A 20,310-nucleotide genomic window follows, 5' to 3' on the forward strand; every position below is an offset into this window, starting at 1 on the left:
CTGTTGTTTGAACAATTTTAAATGTGTAAGTCAATTCAAAACTGCACAATCCTCGTATGGATTTGGGCTATGATGATACTATATCTTTCTGCTTGCAGGACAATAATCCTTATTATGCTTTATCCTAAAGTTTCTGCTGTTCTTGCTCTGACAAAGCCACATTGAAGCAAGAGTGCAGGGCAATGTGGGTACTGGCATGGGTCAGACACATAGCCCTTAGTCAGCAGAAAACAGGTTGGAAGTTGTGGTACTTCTGCTTCTACAACTGCCATAAAGCTGCTGGAAGCAGATCCTGAGAATCTCTGTGAAATAAAACCAACACACTGCAGTGCAGTGCAGTGCAAAGAAGATACCTATTTAAAATTACCCTCAAACCTTTCTGTTCTCTACGTCTTAGGAAAGGATTTCCCGGAAGCAGAGAGCAAGACCCAGAGCAGAAGCAGAAGAGAACGGATGGCTGGATGGCAGGGAGAGAGGGACGGAGTGGACTGCCTGGGGGTGAGAGCATCCCAGTCTCGATCCAGATGAAGAAATAAATGATGACTCTGAAACATAACACAGGGTTTATCATGAGAGTAGTGAAAGGTTATAAAGACCTAAACTGTTTATTTGTGTGAGAACATAATGGTTCTTGTCATCAACGTAGTGTTGAAGGAATGACTTCCATCTAGGGGATGCAGAAAAACCCAGAAGATAAATTTCAGCACTAGTAACACTTTAATGGAATAAGATTGAAAAGGAGGATGAATATGGAAATTAAGACAGGGATGACACTGTAATAATTTAAGTGTAGCATTTGGCAGCAGCAGTATCATTCAAGGAAAAACAAACAACACTAATCAACATCAGATGTATTGATATTTTAAAATAGACTTTATTTAATGACAATAAATATAAAGAAACCTTAATATTCAGAAACTAATTGCAAACATTCTTAGAAAAATAAAAAATACACTCTTACATTCTGAATTTTATTGACATACACAGAGTCTAAAACAGTGGTGATCATCTGTAATTTATGGTGCTTGGTAAGGCAATGAAATGGTCACTGGTCCAAATTCACCCTGACTTCAATAGATCTGTACAAGGTAGGAGTCTGGTCTATGTATCAAGTGTAGAAAAAAGGTAAAATTGAGTCAGAGTTTAAAACAAATGCTGATTTTTCCTTCAAGCAGATCTTTAATTAAAGTGACAAAGGCTAAAAAAACCAAAAAATTACAAATACTCATATGTTGGCAACTGGCCCCCAGTATTTTGTTCTTAAGCCCCCGCAGAGCTTCCGTCATGCAAGCAGAGCACATTTCAGCAGCTGGAGGTAGAGGCTTCAGAAACTGCACAGCTTAAATCAAACTATTAAAATGCAATTATTAGGCACTATGTTGGATTCCCTCTTCTTTCTCTGATTCAGAACTCTGCTGTGAATAACACTGAGCACATGGCAAACTGAACTGAGTTCCTGATGTAATGTCTTTTGAAATGAAATGTTACAGCTACATTAGCAAGGAGCATTTCAGAAGCAAATCACCCAAGCAAAAAGTTAATGTTGGCTAGGTGATGCCCATGCAGAGCTCACCACTCTCTTCAGCCCAGCTCTTGTTTCAGCAGACTGAGGGCCTGTCAGTGACCATTATCTAAAAGCTGCCTTCTGGGTCAGTTTGAACCAAAAGGAACTCAGTCCATGTGTGCCCAGACTAATCTGTGATGCCTCCCAGAAAATGGAGACAAGTGGAAGACTGGTTTCCAAAGCACATTTGTCATCTGAACAAAAAAGGTTACATAGAAACACACTCAGGGCTGATTAGGATTTTTATTATGTGAGGAGCCCAAGCCACAGGCACATAGGCTTTGCTGATGTAGCAGGTTTTTTAATTGTTATTTTAAAGGCAGGAGTATAAACTCTTAATGACACTGAGGGCTAACTCTCCCTTTAGGAAATTATGACAACTGATGTAGGAAGAAACAACTTGGAGAGTCCCCAGGTATCAAACAAAGGTCCATAAGTCTAGGAACTCCTGAAAATCAGCCTTAAGCTCTGCCACTGCTCACAGTATGACAATTCGTTTGTTTCCTAGTCTCTTTAACTTTCAAAGAGCTTCCTTAAGACCAAATAATTACCTGAAATGGTCCATTTTGTGCTGTATTTTTCCTCCCTTTATCACAGGATGCCTCCTTACCTGTCCCAGCCCTCTAACATCACACCTGGAAAGGTATTTAAGGCACACTGGTACTGTGATTACTGATGAGGGAATAAAAATGGCATCTCTCATCTGAACACAACTGCAAATGAGAAAGGTCCAATTGAAAGCTGAAATCAAAAGCTCCAAGTATGAAATGAGCTGACTGTCCTTTCTAAATCAACTCATTTTCCACAGGGAAATCCTGACTACTTCACTAAAATTGTTCCTTGAATAAAGTTTTTGGACAAAAGTTGGTTTTAACTGAAAGTTTGGTATATTATGCAGTGACAGGACAAGAGGCAGAAACTGAAACACTTTTTCACTGTGACGATGACTGAGCAGGGACACAGGGGGCCCGGAGAGGTTGTGGAGTCTCCATCCCTGGAAATATTCAAAAGAAGAGAAGACCAGCCTGGCTGAACAGGGAGCTTTGGCTGGAACTCAGGTAAAAAAGGAGAGTTGATGACCTTTGGAAGAAGGGGCAGACAGCTCAGGAAGACTAATGCTATGAGGTTATGCAGGAAGAAAATTAGAAGGGCCAAAGCCCAACTAGAACTTAGTCTGGCTACTGCTGCAAAAGACAATAATAATGTTTCTATAAACATATTAGCAACAAAAGGAGGGCTAAGGAGACTCTCAATCCTTTGTTGGATGTGGTGGAAAACACCCAGACAAAAATGAGGAAAAGCATGAGGTACTCAATGCCTTTTTTGCCTCAGTCTTTAGTAGTAAGACCAGTTGTTCTCTGAGACCCCAGCCCCCTGAGGTGGGAGACAGGGGCAGGGAGCAGAATGAAGCCCTCATAATCCAAGGGGAAATGGTCACTGACCTGCTACACCACTTAGACAGACACAAGTCCCTGGGGCTGAATGGGTGCTCATCTGCTCACAGCTCGGGCAGACCTACTGCTGGCTAGATAAAAAACTGGCTGGATGGCCGGGCTCAGAGAGTGGTATTTAAAAGACATGTAGATGTGGCACTCAGGGACAGGGTTTAGTTGTGGAATTGGCAGTGTCAGGTTAATGGTTGGGCTTGATAATCTTAAAGGTCTTTTCGAGTCTGAGTGATCTTATGATTCTATAGGGTTTGCTTCAAAAGACAGGCTTGAGTTACATGGCACTCAGTATTTGGAGATTTTGCTGGAAAATTAATAGGTTTAATTCCTTCTGATTATTGACTGGATAAAATGCATCTTCCAAATGCTATTTAATTTCTGTAAATGGACTTCATACTTAAAAAGCTATATGAATAATCTGCCTAAAAATTCTGCATATCTATTGCATTTAAGAAGAGTACAAAATTACAAACATAATCACCTGGGTTATAGAGCACAGGCATATTTTTCTTTTTTAAGAAGGTTTTGGTTTTCATGATTTATATGAATTTGTTCATTAAAACTGTTAAACTGTTAAAAGAGAAAGCAAGTTAATAATCTGCAATATCACTTCTTCAGGCACAAAATAGCCTTCCACATACGTGCCTAATCTGTAATTCCCTAATTCCCAGTTTGCAGTTGGAGCCAAAATAAGCGGGGAGATTGGCAGCCTGATTTGAAGATGACTGATGGCTGTAGCACATGACTCCACACCTCTGACATCCTTCCATATTATTCAAAGCTTCACAGCATGGTTAAGGCCTATTAAATGGTTTATTCCAATCTCCAATTCCAATAGATTCATAGTCTTGTCAGAATTCACTTTATCATGCAAGGTTGTATCAAAATGTTCAGCTGCACATTCGTCCTATGTCAAAACCTCAGGGAAAAGCACGTTCTGGCATGAGAGAAATGCAAAAGACAGCCCTCCACAAATATTGATTTAGTATGTGAAAAGACTTTTAACACTTATTGCTTTTACAGGTAGGAGACCTTCAGGGCTATGAGCATTTAGCTCAGAATGGGCGAGTGAACTAATGAAAGTACATTGACTGGGGAAAGATAAAATGCCTGAGTTTTCTACTCACTTGGCGTGCTGTAAGGTCAGTTTGTATGCATTGATTTCAAAGGCAATTCTCCTGTTTACACGGAGATTGATGAACAGGATGGGCTTACAGTCCTGTTGCTTCTTGTGATCCAAGTCCATGATTAATTGAAATATCTTGTTATCCATTTAAGTCTCAGTATGCATAGTTAATTCAGAGTTGCAAACAACCATGTTTAGTATGTCAACTCTAATGGCTTAACAGTGGGATTTTGAGTTGTATTTTCTTTCTTTTTCCTTCATGTTTTGGCTTTTCCTCTTCATTTTATAGCTGAGGTCTGCATTAGCAAGCAATCAAAACTCCTTCATTGGATGCGACGATATTCTTACAGCAAATCATTCTTGTTTTTGAGGTTTATTCAAGTTAGACTAGTTATCTAATAGCTGATGCCTAAGAAAAGTAGAAAGCAGCCTAGGTGTTTGGGAATTAATCAGCATCTTCTTAAGAGGATAAATAATTTTCACCTTTTTCTTTTTTTTTGGTTTTTAATATGTTCTAAAAAGCTGTTTAAAAAAATGATAACTCTTATCTGCATTGCAGTGGTTGCATTTGTCCAAGGGAAACTGGTAAATGAGCATGTAAGAGCTGCAAGAAACAATGCTTAGTAAATCCAAAGTGCTTGATAGCTATTGGTAATATCTGGACAGATATTAGCTGTCCAAGTACTGTATTCCATATGAAAAAGTCCTCATTCATCTTTAGGTCGGAAAGTGCTGTCTGCTCCTTTGATGATTTTGTCAGCTATTTTGCCCATGGTTTTTTTCACACCTTTGAGATCATTCTCGTGTAATAGTTTCTGTGTGAGGTACTTCTCTCGTTTGACCTTGCTCTTGGTCTTCTCTGATACATCCGGAATTACATACGAAATAATAAACTTCACAAAGTATATGACATGCTGGGAAAGGTGAAAATGAAAAAATGTCAGTCAGGTTGAACAGGACATTATTATCATTATAAATGAAATGTCACTTTTTGTCTTAAGAGGCTGAGCTGATTCCGTGCCAGTATCTAACACTAGAAAAAGATTTTAAAAAGACATGACTAATAAAATAGAATAATTATCTGATAAACAAGAATTTCTGATTTTCCAATCCTGATTTGAGCAAGGACTTCTCTGCCTGCTTTGGGGAAACCCTGGTACACAGTGCTTCCCTCCTGCATGGAAACACTTTTTGCAGTTTCCTATAAGATTTTTTATGTTTGTTCAAATGACTCTGGGGCAATTACTTTTCTCTGATACAGGAAATCTGCTCTAACCAGTTTCTGATGACTTCAGTAGTCCCTGTATCAGGACCTAAACACATTTTATAATTAAATAATACCCAATATTTCTCTCTCTTCATCTTGGACTGAATTCCCATCTTTCGTAAGCCCAGGCTGTAGCTGCAGAGGAAAGAGCAATTGTTTTTTGATGATCATCTAGAGATGATCACTTCTTACAGGGACTGTCTTTATAGACTTCACTCTGCCATGTATTGTACCTGCATTATGTACATGTATTACAAACGGGTATTGTGCACATGCATTCAGGACACTGTGTGCAAACTTCCTCTAAGTACATGTATTCTATTTCTGCTACTAAAAATTATTCTACAGTTCTTGAGAAAAGAAGCTGCAGATATGTGGGGCAATCCTCAGCTGATGTCATGATTTCAGAGAATTATTTTTCCAATGTTACTACTCTTAATTTACATCTCCGAAGTTCTTGCTCATGCTAGCACAGACCACCAGCTCTGATAGCTGTGCCTGGACCGAAAGGCTTGGAAGGATTTTCTGCAGAGAGGGAAGAGACTAAATAGGCAATGCTCAAACCCCCATACACTGACCTCCATGACGATGATGAAAGCCAGCTTGGCTGCAATGACATGCCAGTAGTATATGTTGTGCTCGTATTGGTGCTGGTGACCAGGAGGGTAGCGGAGATCCCGGTATCTGAAAGCAAACAGGAAAGTCAGGAGCTGTCTCTGGCATCTCTGCAGTGCGGTGCTGTGGCCAGAGGATGGAGCACGACATGGCCCTGCTTAACCTGTCCAGGAACAGTCAGCTTCGGGAACTACCGTGATGGGTAAAATCATATCTGCAAGATAAGCCATATTTGGCTGAAATGTTGTATTTTTGCCATTTTATTAAGAATTACTGATAAAAATTTTAAGGTGCTTTTTTGGAAAACTATCAGCTAGGAGAAAGCCAAATTAAAAAAAAAAAAAAAGAATTTTCTGAGTAGCACAAACTTATGGGTGAATACTTCCACTCCATTCTGCCATTCAAAATAAGCTGGATTTTCCTACGTTTTAATGTTTCTTAAGGGATATTTTTTACTGAATTAGATGGCTTAGATATAAAAACCATTATTTTTGTAATTGGAAAATGACAAATGCTTATTTGACACTTGCCTGCATGTTGTTTGTTTCCCAAGCCAAGGGGAAGAAGGCTTGCTTTCATTCTTGAAGTCTGATATATTGAAGACAGAAAGTGTGCTGTTTATATACCCCTCCATAGTGTGAGTGCTGTGGCTCCCGTAAGGAGGGACCGAAAAGGACCAGTAATAAACCAGACGAGGAATCATGTCAGATGTAAAAGCAATGATCAAAGCCTGCATTTCAGACAGAGAAGACAAAAAAGCAGAGCAGCATTAAAGAAATAAGCTTTAATATGCATTCCTTTGCCATATACTTATAATCTCAAAAGTTAGCATAAGAGCTAAAAATAGAAAATATGTTCTTTTCCTGTCAGTGGTTGCTCATTCTGTAAATGAGCATGTAGTCTCTCATGGGCACAAACAATCCCTTTCTGGCATGTGCACTCTGTACAGTCTCTAAATTCTGCTAGCTCGGCTGAATGCCTTAAGACTGTTATACTATAAAACACTTCTTTCACGGGCATGCAGAGAAGATCAGCAAATGTGCTTCTTATGAGTACTAATGAGATGCTTGAAGAAATTCTGCCTGATGAAACTAATGGAAACAACAGAAGAGTTTTTCAGTAATAGAAAATTAAATGTCACCAGGTTCTCCGATGTCTGAGTAAAGGAATTAAATAATTTAGATATATAACTGATCCATCTCTGATCCTAGAAACTTCCCACCCTTTCTGAGGTGCTAGCCAGCCCAAATTCATCTTGGTACTTGTTGCCTCCTACTACAGCAGAGTACATGTGGAAACTGCTCTTGATGCCAAGATAATTTTTTTTAGTAGCAGCTGCATAGTGCTGCTGTACATGACGTGACCATTTGTTTTTATCTTGCTCAAGAGAGTCCCTGTCCTACTCAGTCTGCTAGTCACAAACTGGGTAGGAAATATGATCTGTGGGTTTGTTGTGGGAAGTCTTTTCTAAACTCATGAACTTCCCAAAACATCCTATTCTGGAGGACAGGTTAAATATGTTTAATCCAATTTCCTCCCCTGCTACTGCAAGTTCAAAAGGTTTCCCTGTGAGGAAGACTTTCCACTGGCAAGATCTGCAGCTGAGTATTTAGCAAGAGGCTGCCGAGCCAACTCATGACAACAGGCGCCTCTGGTGCCCAGCATCTGGGAAGGAATGACCAGCTGCACCCCAGCACTCTAAGAGAAGAGTTTTGTCCCACACCAGGATAAAAATACCACTTGATAACACGGATGGAAAGAACCAGGGCAGAGACATGGAAGAGAAAGGTGTGAAGTAGGGATCTGATGAGATCAGGCAGAAGGAGGTTTAAGCACAGATGTATAAAGGATGCAGAAAAAACTACAGGAAAATCATATGACAGAGTTGGGGCAAAGTCAAGCAATAATGGGTAACAGAGGAGCACAAAAACTGGTTCATATCTGTTTCTTATTCTCCATCATGCCATTCTGTAATTAATGAGATCTGTATTTCCTTATTTTGATGACATGGGACAAAAAATTTCAATTTTTGTGCAGCATTTCCGGCCAGACAATCCCAGCCTGAAGAGGTATTTGTAACAGTTGCAGAAAAAGGGAAGGGGAGAGAGGAGAAAGGGTGAAAAAAATGTGGATAACTCTTCTACAGTTCCTTGAACAATGCTTTGGTGGCAGTGCTAGCTAAAACAACATCCTGCATCTGCCTCTAGCAGTTGACTTGTGCTCTGTGCTGGCTTGGGCAGTCCTGGCCCCAACCAGCAGATGAGATGAAAATGCTGATCTGACTGGGAATCACCACTGGATCTTTTCCCTGGTCTGATTCATCATGTGTTTATACAGTGCTGGTGCCAGCACAATGCAAGAGGCAGGACCAAAGGGGAAAGAGCAGGGAGTTGAAAAGGGGGCAAGACCCACCCTACCTCAAGTAGCACCACTGCCAAATGACGAATGATATCCTAGGGTCTGACCTTTTGAGCTGGCTTACTTTGAAGAACCTGAGAAGCTAAACTGTAGTTAAGATAAAAGTTGCAGAAACAATCCTTCTGAGACTGTGGTCCAAGATCTGTATTTAGTTCTCCAGAATATTGTTACAAGTGGGTTCAGCTGAGAGAAAGTTTGGCTGATAAGAAATAAAAAAAGGCATCCTAGGTCTAAAAGTCATTGAAAATTTTCAAGGATAAGGTGTTTTTCTTGTACTGCACTTTGGCTTAAATCAAATGTAGTTGGCATGCACTTTTAAAAACTGTTTTTAAGCATTACATGCCAATGTGAAATGAAGTGAAAATTATGTGTTGTTTATATTTACATGCTGAGTAGGTGTTTTTGACTGACAAGAAGTATATATTACTGTGTCTTGCAGCTGCAGGGAGACGACCTCACAGCTAAATTACTCTGTTTTTAACTCTGAAGTAGAGTTAAAAGTAGAGTACAAGTAGAGTATTTGTAGTCTGAATTACAAGCATAGAAAATTTTTGTGAAATAAACTTTTTTCCTGTTCATTAGCTCATCTAGTCAGACCATAAATGAATTAATATCAACTTAACAGTAAGGCAAAAAAATTCCTTCTGCCTTTGGACCAAATGAGTTTGATGCTGCTTCTTTGTATCAGAAAGACGCTGGAATATGGTATTTACAGAGCTTAATAGTTGATCTTACTGAATCTTTTTTTGCAAGGCCCCAGGTCTCTCATCATCCTAAATCTGAGCCTTGTCTCACTCTCCTCCCTCTCTCAGAATGATCTCCAGATGTGCTCCGGAGAGCTTCAAGGACAGAAATACGAGAACTAATCCTACGGCATCCTCTCAAAGGAAAAACTTTTTTCCTCTTGAATTATGGGCTGCATTTCAGACTATTGCACTGGAGAACTACAAACAAACAGCACATTCTTTGCTTCCCAAGCCTTACTGCACACAGTTTTCCATTTATACCATAACTAATTAAAATCAGTCTTCAAATCAACAACAGATGCAATAGCAAGTCCAGTGCCTCACGGCAACTCTCAAAACTGGTAGCTTTGTGCAAAAGTTGATTGCAAGCACTAGCAACTGCTACAAAGGTAACATGCATGAAAGAGAAGACGCACCAAGGGGAAGATGATACACTACCCTAGCATAATTAGCTGTAACAAGTCACGTAGAAGAGAAGAAACACTTTCTGTGTACTAAGGTAAAAATCAAGCCAGGGTTGTTAGAGACTGATGACTTGGATCAGTTCCTGGATGTCAAACAAGGAAAGAAACACACTTAAAGGAGGAAAACAGCTTCTAGCATTTGCTCAAGCACATGGCTTTATGGCCCACACCTCATTAGCAATAAATACCAATCTCTCTGAGGTCCTCACAACACGTGCAGCAGGGCTGTTTGGACGTGACAGTCTCTGGAGCTGAGTGCCTCGCACGCGACAGCCCCCAGAGGCGAGTGGCCGGTGCCCTGCTCGCACACTGACATCATCTGCCAAAAGCAGGGCACCAACACGTTCCTGACAGAAGCCTACACACGGCCAAGTCAACATGAGGTCACCAAAGCCACTGTAACTCTGCCCTGAATATCACGAGAACTGTGATAAGCCGCAATATTTTAAAGTAATCTTAAGATACATGTTCAACTTCTAGTTTCATATTGGTTTTACAAGATCCAGCTAAATTGACTAGGAAATACAGTTATCCAATAGCATAACATATTTGGATCTCTCTGAAAACAGAAGAAAACAGTGACCTTGTTGAGAAAGGCTATTCCCCATGGATAGTCTGAGGTGTTATTGTGCCTGCAGAAGAAACCAGTGGTCATTATTCCTTTAAAAAAGGCCAGCAGCAAGAATTTTCTGTAAGTTAATACAGACTAGCTCCTGTTTAGTATTCCACAAATAGTCCACAGTGATAAATAATAATGGCTTATTTTTTCTTTCCACAATGCAGCCTACAAATAAAAATTGGTGAATTGATACAAAAAACGTGAAACATCTGAATTTCATTGTTAGAAGTATATTAATCAGATTTTTTTTCTTAAATATTTTCAAGAAACTCTCTTAAAATTCAGTTTGTTGTGTAGTTAAAAAAATTAAGCACAACTGAAGAACAGATTAGAGTCCAAATTCTCAGAAAATTCATTCTGATACGCAATTTTGAACCCACGTGGTATTTTAAGCACACAGGAAAGAAGCTGAATTTCTGTTTTCAGAAGATGTGCCTTAAGGATCATTTCAGTTGCACTGCCATGCACAGCATTCCCACATGTGGATGTGGCACCTGCAGAGAAGGCATTTTCTCTTTTGCAGCTGCTGGCACCGTACTTACATTGGTGACCACGGCCAGAATGGCTATGCCCTGCAGGATGGGCTGCCAGGCTCCAATGTCCTGTGCCTTCTGTGGCACCATGCGCCTGAACTGCGTTGTCAGCTTCCACGCATCCAGCCGGATTTCCAGCATGTTGTTAATGAGAGCCAGAAGAGGAGCCAGGGGGAACGACGCCACAAACAGGGTCACAAAGCCAAACTGAATGACTGTGAAAGGGAGAGGTTACATGCATTGGTGAGGCTTTCATTTCCTGGAGATAAGCAAGTGTAGGCATGTATAGTTTATATACTCCAAATTCAGGTGGGAGAAACAAGCAAGAGTAGCTGGGTTCCTAGTGACTCTTTTGGATAAGAAAATAGTAGCACAACAGTACTGAAAAAAACCTGCTGGGTGAAGGGGACAGGAAAATATTACAAATCACAACACAGCATGAGGAACTATTCTGGATGTTCAAATATCCATTTCTTTCTGACATCTTTACCATGAAGACCTGGAAATCTCATGACTATCTGTCTCCGTACTGAACTGGAAAGCCCAAACCAACAATCATCTTACTGGTGTCTGGGTGCTGCCTTAAGCACACTGGCAATGTTGTCACAGAATGGATGGTGGCAACAAACCAGCCATGGCCTGCCAGCTCCCAGGTTACCACCAATAATGAGTCCTGGTGACTGCAGAGCTCCAGCAGAGCAGTGTGACACAGGGCTCTGCTGTGCAGCACCAGAACATGACAGGGGTCTGCCTTCTGAATGCATTTCTCACAGGATTAGGCAAGGAAGCAGCAGTACTCCTTCTTGTAAATCACATGATGCTTCCTAGTTATAAAATGGATTAAGGCTCAGCTGCTTAACAAAAGCCTGTAAAACCATCTGTAATGGCTCAATCAAAACTTGTCTCAGAAAACATTAATGTCTCCTCTGCCCACCATATTAAGCATTGCTTGTGTGAAGATTTTCTTTAGAACATGTTTGTATCCAGCAGTGGTAGTGAATCCGGACTAAACTGTTCCTTACCCATTTCAAGATACTCATAAAATAGTCCAAGTTTTCCAATGGGTTGGAGGTGGTAGTCATGCTCCCAACGGGGAACAACTTTTTCTGATCTAGCAGATGCAGAATATCTTCCAATTAGATTCTTGACCAAACTATCAGACAAGGAGAAAAAAACCACTAACATTGGTAAAAAAACCTAAAGAAATCCAGTAAATGCAAAAAAAAAACAACAAAAAAACCCGTTTCTGCTGTAGATTTAAACAACTGATTTATTTATTTATGAATTATTCAAAACTTTCTTCCTAAGAAAGGCAACTTTTGTTGCCTTACCCTTCAAGTGGGTTTTTACAAGCCATAAATAAGAGTGTAAATATACCAGAATCACAGTGATTTATATCTACTAAATTAATTGAAATAGTAACTTATACACGACTTTTAAAATCCCAATGTATAACAACAAACCATTCTAATCAATATTAAGCAAGTCTTCAGTTTAATATTGTCATAGCTTTTACTACCTCAGTTTTGAATATTCAACCTGAAACACATCGAGTTTGACGTGCAGAGGAAGGAAGAATTAAGAATTTCTGATTAGAATTAAAATCAGATAAAACAACAGAGACAGGAGCCCAGACTACTAGACCAAAAAAGACTCTGAAGACAAGTCTTATTCTTTCAGAACACAATATGCACTTACCAAACTCAGTGACCAAATGCCTGAAGGCATCAAGCAAAACAGTATTTTTCAACCGTGAAAAAGAAGATTACTTAATAGTTTGAACTTACGGAACAAGCACTTCCTGAATGTTGTTCCAGATAGCTTTCCCTCCCACTATGATGGCAAGCTGGGTTGTGAGCTCCAGGAGACATCCACCTGGATCACACTGAAGATTGGGAGAGACGGGAAAATTTTTTTCAGGTTGGGTAACTTTTCAGGCATGCATGAAGCATTTAAAATTATGCATCCCTGATTTATTATAACAACATGACTGAAAACAATCGAAGAAGACTGTCTAGGCAAACCTTTCCAGTAAGGTATGCAAAAGCCAAATCCAGGCCACATATGGTCAGTTGACAGAATACCAGTGGAAGAGTGAAATACCAGGTAAAGTCATGCAGCTCTGTGCTATCAGCAGGTCAGGGTCACCCAGTGAAACAGGAATGCTTCCACTGATATTCTGTCTTTTCTGTGTGCCCAGTCACAGATTGTAGGACCATTGTAAAATACAGTTTTTTGGGTATGTGCAATACATTTCTAAGCCCAACTGGGTCTTGTGCCATATTCTTTTACGCTAGGGGTTTGTAAGGACGTAATTACCTTGGGAGGCAGTCACTTTTAAACCCTAAGGTTAAATATGTACAACTATGTTTTGCTTTATACACTCCAAACTGCAGCACAATACCTGGACTAATTATACATTCTACATTCTTACCTCTTCATTGCGATACTTTCCCAGCCAATAAACTGGACTTCCAGGGTGACCCACAAATTTACCCTTAAAGAAGGCTATGTAAAAGCATGAAGAATAGTAGTTGACAAACTGGAACAAGAACATCTTTGTGGTCAGACTGTTTTCATAATCAGTCTGTGTCCTTGGAAGTTCTGCAATGAAAGAAAAATAAATAAATTTTAAAACCCCCAACCCAATCTACAAGTAATCTACAAGCTGTTCCAGAGCCTCAGCTGCAAAGTATCTCTATGCCTCATATTCCTTTATATGACTGAGAGCATTATCATTTAGATGGTACCTAATCCCCAGGTATGCTGTAACCATTATATAATTCTAAAACTGTATGGGTTGTAAAAAGAAAAGAACTTGTTCCCTGACAATAAAGAAAGAGAAGAAGCAAAAATTCTAATAACTCAGGGGAAGAAAAAGCACCCAGATCCAACCGACTCTACAAAGATGCAAATGTAACACTTTGAACTGATGAAACAGTATTAAGGGAAAACACCAAACTACTTCACATATCTGAAGTAAAATAGCTACTTTGATGTTGATGGCCTGGATATAGAGAATAATATTATTTGTGACTGTTTATCTGTTTAAGAACATCAGAGTGGTATGTAGCTTTGGAATGGTGATCTTAGTTCACTTATTTACAAGAAAATAGCTATTTTCCCCATAAACAAAAGCTAATATAATTGAATGTGTTATGCCTTACTGATCTGTTTTCATAAAGCTTGGTTGTTGTAGTAATTTTCTTTGTTTTGTATGTTTTACAAGCACAAAACTGTAAACAATTGATCTTTCATGCTGCCTATGTAAGGCCTTTTCAGGCAAAGAGCTGAATATCATATTTCTCTGATACTGAGAAAATCTATATTGGAAAATTTCTAGGTGGTATTGTGTGATTTTGTGGGAAAATTCTGAAAGATGTGGTACAGATGTTCACCTACTGTAATACCTACTATACATATAAATGCTATTTTTTCTAGCTGTTTTACCCCACGTCTCCACCTGAGGTAGAGCAGCAGCATACCGAAGTCAGTGATCAGGATTGCCACTTTCTCGTAGACGATGTTGAGAATCATAATGACAACAAAGCTGATGAGGGAGGCGGTCACTGACGTGGCTGTCTGTGGAGTCAGGTACTTGCGGAGGGCCTCCGTCCCATTGACGTGCTGCGACAACTTTGAGGAGAACGCCAGGAAAACTGAGAGCCTGTAGACAATGATTCCAACAACTGAAGCAATAATCAAAAGGATCTGCCAAGGGAATGCAAGAAAGATGTTCATGTTCAACCACTGGCATTAGGAAAAAGTGAGTTCAAAACACTTTTTATGATAGGCAAAAGGAAAGCAATTTTGTGCCTGTCATTCCATTGCAAGAGGATGATCAAATAAGATACAAAGCAATAAATAGAGAATCCATAAAAGAAACATTTTTTTTCATGTAACATAGTAAATCTGCAGGAAAGAAAAGAGATGGTCTGTTTTATGACTAAGAACAAGGGTTTTTACTGATGTAAGCCAATATAACAAGAAATGTAATCAAATCTTGCACCTTGAGGCATGTGAAGGGAGAAAACTCCTCATATTGGACAATTGGCAGGATGGCAAATGTACTAGTGAGTCTACATTGATTATGGAGGGGGCTGCACCTTCTCTTCACATGGTACTATTACAGATTACAGACCCCTTAAAGGAACAGAAAAAATTTAAGCCAAGTCATGGAGTCTGCAGGAGTTTCAGTAATGATCCAGGCACCCCATCTTGCTTGCCATCTCCTCTTTCTGCATCTCTTCCTGCTTTTATTTTTTGCTACTTCTCTAGCTATTGTTCAGTTTAAGGTCCACAGGCTGTGTATCTTTTTTTCACTATCTCAGCAAACTGCCATGAACTACCTTCCCTGACCACACACACAGTAACTGTGCAGTAACACAAGTGACAAACCCAGAACAAATCTCTTCCATGCAACACGGAGTCTGCCCTATCTAAATCCAACTGCAAATGGGTATTCTTTCCTTTGTGTTTCAAATGTGTCAATGCTGAGGCTCTCCTGGGCTGCCAGACACCACTCTATCTCCTATCTGCATCCTTTCACTGAGAATGAGGTCTTTTCCAGCTGCTATTTGTGCTACAGATGAGGCGCATGCTAAAACACAGAGCTTTTCAAGGCAATCTCTCTAGGCCTGCTCATTGTGTTATATATTGTGTCATGGTTGACTGGACTGCTTTCAAGGTTTAGTTTTAATTAAAGTAGCAGCTCTGGAAGATTAAAGAGTGCTCAGCTTTGCTCTGTTAAGTGAAACACAAAACCTGAAAGAGGTCATGGACTGTGAGACACAATATGGAAGAACACAGCTGGAACAAATCAGACACAAACTAGCAAGGAGGAGAGCATATAAACCAAAGTCTTCCCCTTACTGCCTCCCTAAAAGCAAAGGCATTTGTCTTAAAATAATGAAGGAAAAATCAATGGACCATCCTCACAAGCAAAACTCACAAGCTACAGCTGCTAATGACTATTGGGTGACTACAGCTACCCTCTCTATGTGGTCCATACCTTATGGGCTTGATTCATGCATGAGATGGAAATCCAGCCAAACCTGTTCTACTCTCATTTTTTGTTCAGTTCAGGAGGACAGTTACTTGAAAAGTGAGTTTATGAGGGGAAAGAATAAGAGAAGAACTTTACCCAGAAGAAGATGGCACTTGTACAGAAAGTCATCCGCACACACTTCCCACATGCAGTGTATGGCACATGTTCTTCTTGCTGTAAAAGATTAGGAAACAGATCAAGGAAGAACACAATTATCTTTCATTTTTTTTTGTGTGCTCCAATTGAACTCTTTATTATACTGAGGGAAGAAAAAAGGAAAAAAGTATCTTTTTTTGTTTTCTGGAAACTCAACATTTATTCATGATTTCAGAAGTCTTGCCTGATTACAGGTGTCTTTTTTGATGTCACTTCTAAGACAAAAATGACTTCCACAGAGGTAGCAGGTCCTCAGATCTTATTGACTTCAGCCATTACAGAGTGCATAGTCCTTTTGAATGGACCCATCCTTCTTGGCTGATCATGGCATCCAAGGTCATTATCTTTCAAACTTCAATGGCTAAATTTAGCAGGCACTAAAAATTTTGGTCCTTGATCTCTGCATTTCTCAATGTACTCCATACGAACAATGGGATGGTTTCCCCAAGGAAAATGACTACCTCAATGTGGTACTGTGAAAATTCACTGAGTCTTTAAAGGATCTCTGAGGATCAAAATAAAATATTTTATCATATTCTTCACTCTTTGAACTGTCTGGAAGAAACTTTCTAGCTATGACTTTATATATTCAAGGTGGCATAGGTTTATAAGCTTTTTGATAGCACAAGATATAAAAAGAAGATCTGTATAGGATAGTTTCAACTATGGCAGTTAATTTTGATACTTTTCAGGTGCTCTCTAATAAACATTACTATAACGTGGATGGAATGTGAAAGCAGTGCAAATGATTAGACAAAAGACAGAGTAATCTATTGACAGAGAATAATAAAAAGTGAAACTGAACTTGAGTAAGCTGCCAAAGCTAAAGCTACTGAAATGTATAATAAATAAAAATCTAAACTAAGATCCCCATAAATATGAATCTTCTGTCATTGAAATGAGGCTTATCCTTGTCTCTGCAAATTTGTTGTTATTAATCATAATTTCATCCATATGCACTTAGCAACAATAGCTATTTATACATGTTTCAAACAGAAACATCTTCGGTTAAAAAACATTCCTGGCATAACATATAGTAATGCATTGTTTCCCTTTATTTACCTTTTTTTTTTCCTGATGCATTCCTAGGTAAAGATAGCAAATGCTCTGTGATCTTGGTCTCTGGCAGCAACAATTAATAATTTCTTGAGGTATTTAATAAAGTAGACTTAGTCTTCTAAGCTGGGGATGATGCCTACTTCTGTTTATTTGACAGAGGAACCTCAGCAGTGCAATGTCCTCAAACAGGCAACTACTTTAAAGTGCTTTCAGTCAGATTTCAATTCCCTCTCCCTGCATCTGTACTTCATCAAGTGACTGTTTTCAGACCAGCTTATCAATTTGAGGCACTGCTGATTTATAAAGCTCCAGTCCTGAGTCACCATTTTCACAGTGTCTGCTCACAGCATGCCTACACCTGCTGTCAAAATATTCCTTACCTGTGTGATTTCATTCATCACTACGTGAGTGCAGCGAGCTTCGTATTCTGGGCGAACTTGCTCCTCTTGCTCTAAGTACTCAACTGTGTCCCATTCATACTCCAGCTCAGCCTGCCGTCGCTTCCAAAACTCCAAAAAAAAGGTAACTATCCAAAGGATAGACAAAATGAGCAACACCACGTGAGTACTGGATACCATTTGCCCCCTCTGGGATATAACACATGCCTCAGTGTTCCATACAACTTTTCACAGACATGGAGTAAAACCTTTATTGGCTAATGCAATGGTGAAAACAACTGGATTTACTCCTATATGCAATTATGATTTTGGATGTATATGTACTTTAATATGAGAAACCTGAGGTTTCTCATATTAAAGTGGTGTAAAAATAGTGGTGCAACCACATGCTAAAGAATGTATATACTTTATCTATGTATTTTCTTTCTGCCTAAGGCCAAAATATGAGCACTTTGGATTTTATATTACAGGCTGCTTTGAAAAGTTTAACATGGGATACTTAAGAAACTAAATTATTTGGATACGTGAAGACAAAGTGCTGGAAAGTGCAGACTTCTAGAAAAATTAAACTAAGTATCTGAAAAATTGTCACAGGGAAGAGCCCATGCTCATTCACTCTGCAATTTTTGTGTAGACAAGTTATCAATTTGCAGGCTACAAAACCAATGTTTGTTCAGGTAAAACTGCTTAAATACAGCTGTCTTTCCTGCTCTGCTAGCATAAACCTGAAGAGACTGCAGCTCTTTCATATGGCATGGAGCTTAGAAACTCCCTGGGCTGGGCCAGCTGTTTTCCTGGACTGTGCTCCTGCAGCTGGAAGTGCTGAGGATCAGGTACACAGATGCCTAAGTGGTAATGGTTAAACATGAATTCAGCCAAACTCATAACCTTGTCCCAAGACATTACACAGGCAGATCTGGCAGCAGAGGCAATGACAAACCCAGATGGGAAGGCTGGGAGGAGCTCAGGATGCTGGGTGTCAGTACCACGCTCCCTGGCACACACCTGGACGCTTCACTCTTGAAGAGGGTGCAGTCTCAGATTAAATGAGTGGTGTGGCTCTGCAGCACTATTTCCAGGAGGAGTACCAATCACTGCATTTTCATTGCTCTCATTGTCTGGGAGTAATTAACCCCACAATTTGGGGTTTTTTTCCCTAGTTTGGCCCCTCATTCTGAATGATGAAACCTCAGTGGCATGCAGTTAAAAGTCCAAACATTAAAGGTTATGTCTAAAATCAGGTGTGGTTGAAAAATCCCAAACTGAAACATTTAAAAGCCAGGAAACTCCATGGGCTGGTCTGTGAGATGACCTTGGCATCTGCAAATGCAAAACTCCAGGAAACCCTGCTCCCCTGATTCCTCAGAGGCCGCTTTCACAAGGACTCCTCCACCCCTTCATGCTCAGAAGCAGCAAGGACACTGCAAGTAGAGGACCAGAGGGTTTCATCTGCTTTCTCTTGCAGAGCAAGGACATTAGTCTTCCATAAAACTTTAATTGCTATCCAGCCCAAATCTCAGGAATCTACAGGCTACACTGATTTGTTCCAGCTGCAAATTCAGCTGCTGCTAGAGAGCCCAGAAGTGCAGGGACTCCTTCTGTGATGATAGCCTCACATGCTAACTGTGACAGAAGGGCACAGAACACAGGAACAACTCTCCCAGCCCCCTATTAGCTGTGCTGTGTCTTTCAGAGCATGAAAGGAGCTCCTGCTGGATCTGCCATTTTCCTTTTATTTTGAAGCAAGAATGTTTCAACAGTGGAAACACATGACATTTCAGAAGCAGGAGATCAAAGCAGTCATTTCATGTAATTTTGAATGGTGTCCCCTTTTGTGTGTTCTCCAACAGTGCCCTTCAGGCTGTCTCAGGTATTCTGCCTCTGAAGCTGTGTCACCAAGGTCTGACAAGAAGTGCCTCCATTAGAGATCATTTCTGGGCTTAACTGGCCTTGCTCAGGGAGGGGATCCAGGAATGGCAGCAAGTGAAGCGGAAGCTGCCTCTTGCTCAGGACCTTCGCCAATCTAGTCTTACCAGCAAAGGGAGAATTGGCATCAATGTATAAAAGGGCTAACTCCTGAGGCCAAATTCCCTGGTGTTTTATAGTGCTTTAAGATTTTTGAAGGGAATACACACAAGAAAATATGCTCTTATTAGAAGTGTATTGATAATGATGCAATAATATATCCAAGAGTCTAGTATTAATTTTAATTGTTTTAGACAAGAAGGTCTAAAAAAAGTAATAGAGCAAGATGAAAATTACAGCTGGAATTACATGAGGACCATGGGTCATTTGGATTCAGTAGAATTTTGGCTGAATTTCTGTAATATAATTCACCTCTTTATATAGTGGACTTACAACAAGAATACTAATAGACCTTGCAGCCATCTCTATAACCATGAAGCTTAACTTTGTAATTGTTGCTCCTGGAACCATCCTTCAAAACAGGAAGCACAATTTTAATTAAAAACCAAATTGCCAATAAATTAACTCTTGACGTGATGGGAGAAGATTACATTAGTATCAAACTTCTAATAACTTTTAATTCAGCGAATTCCCTGCTGGTATTTTGACTTAAGCATATGTTTAGGAAAAAAACTTACTTTTGAAGTTATACATTTCATCTTATATTTCTTTAAAGGAAGAGTTATTTTGAAGCACTTTAGGTCATCATAGGGAAATAAAAATATAATATGTTTTACAAAGAAAGCAAATTTTGCATTCTTGTCAGCCTATATATGAATTCAAAATATTACATGAGATACATTCTCTATAGCACCTGGTATGCAGACCTAACATGGAACTTACTTCCACAATTACTGGATAAGACACTGCAATAAAAGCCAATTA

General features: G+C 39.6%; 1 protein-coding gene across 1 annotated transcript in view; it reads right to left on the minus strand.

Annotated features, from left to right (window-relative positions):
* Window positions 1-861: 861 nt before the first annotated feature.
* ANO6 (anoctamin 6) overlaps window positions 862-20,310 on the minus strand; it is a 115,112-nt gene continuing 95,663 nt past the window's right edge. The window contains exons 13-22 of the mRNA XM_005419302.2: window positions 17,443-17,588; window positions 15,944-16,021; window positions 14,286-14,511; window positions 13,235-13,404; window positions 12,588-12,685; window positions 11,823-11,953; window positions 10,810-11,015; window positions 6,551-6,750; window positions 5,984-6,089; window positions 862-5,052 (exon numbers count right to left, since the gene is read on the minus strand). Of these exons, the coding sequence (XP_005419359.1) occupies window positions 4,846-5,052; window positions 5,984-6,089; window positions 6,551-6,750; window positions 10,810-11,015; window positions 11,823-11,953; window positions 12,588-12,685; window positions 13,235-13,404; window positions 14,286-14,511; window positions 15,944-16,021; window positions 17,443-17,588 (1,568 nt within the window). The 3' untranslated portion in view covers window positions 862-4,845. The remainder of the gene's footprint in view (window positions 5,053-5,983; window positions 6,090-6,550; window positions 6,751-10,809; window positions 11,016-11,822; window positions 11,954-12,587; window positions 12,686-13,234; window positions 13,405-14,285; window positions 14,512-15,943; window positions 16,022-17,442; window positions 17,589-20,310) is intronic.

The sequence above is a fragment of the Geospiza fortis genome, unplaced genomic scaffold (genome assembly GCF_000277835.1).
Source record: "Geospiza fortis unplaced genomic scaffold, GeoFor_1.0 scaffold166, whole genome shotgun sequence".
In the NCBI taxonomy this organism is placed as follows: domain Eukaryota; kingdom Metazoa; phylum Chordata; class Aves; order Passeriformes; family Thraupidae; genus Geospiza; species Geospiza fortis.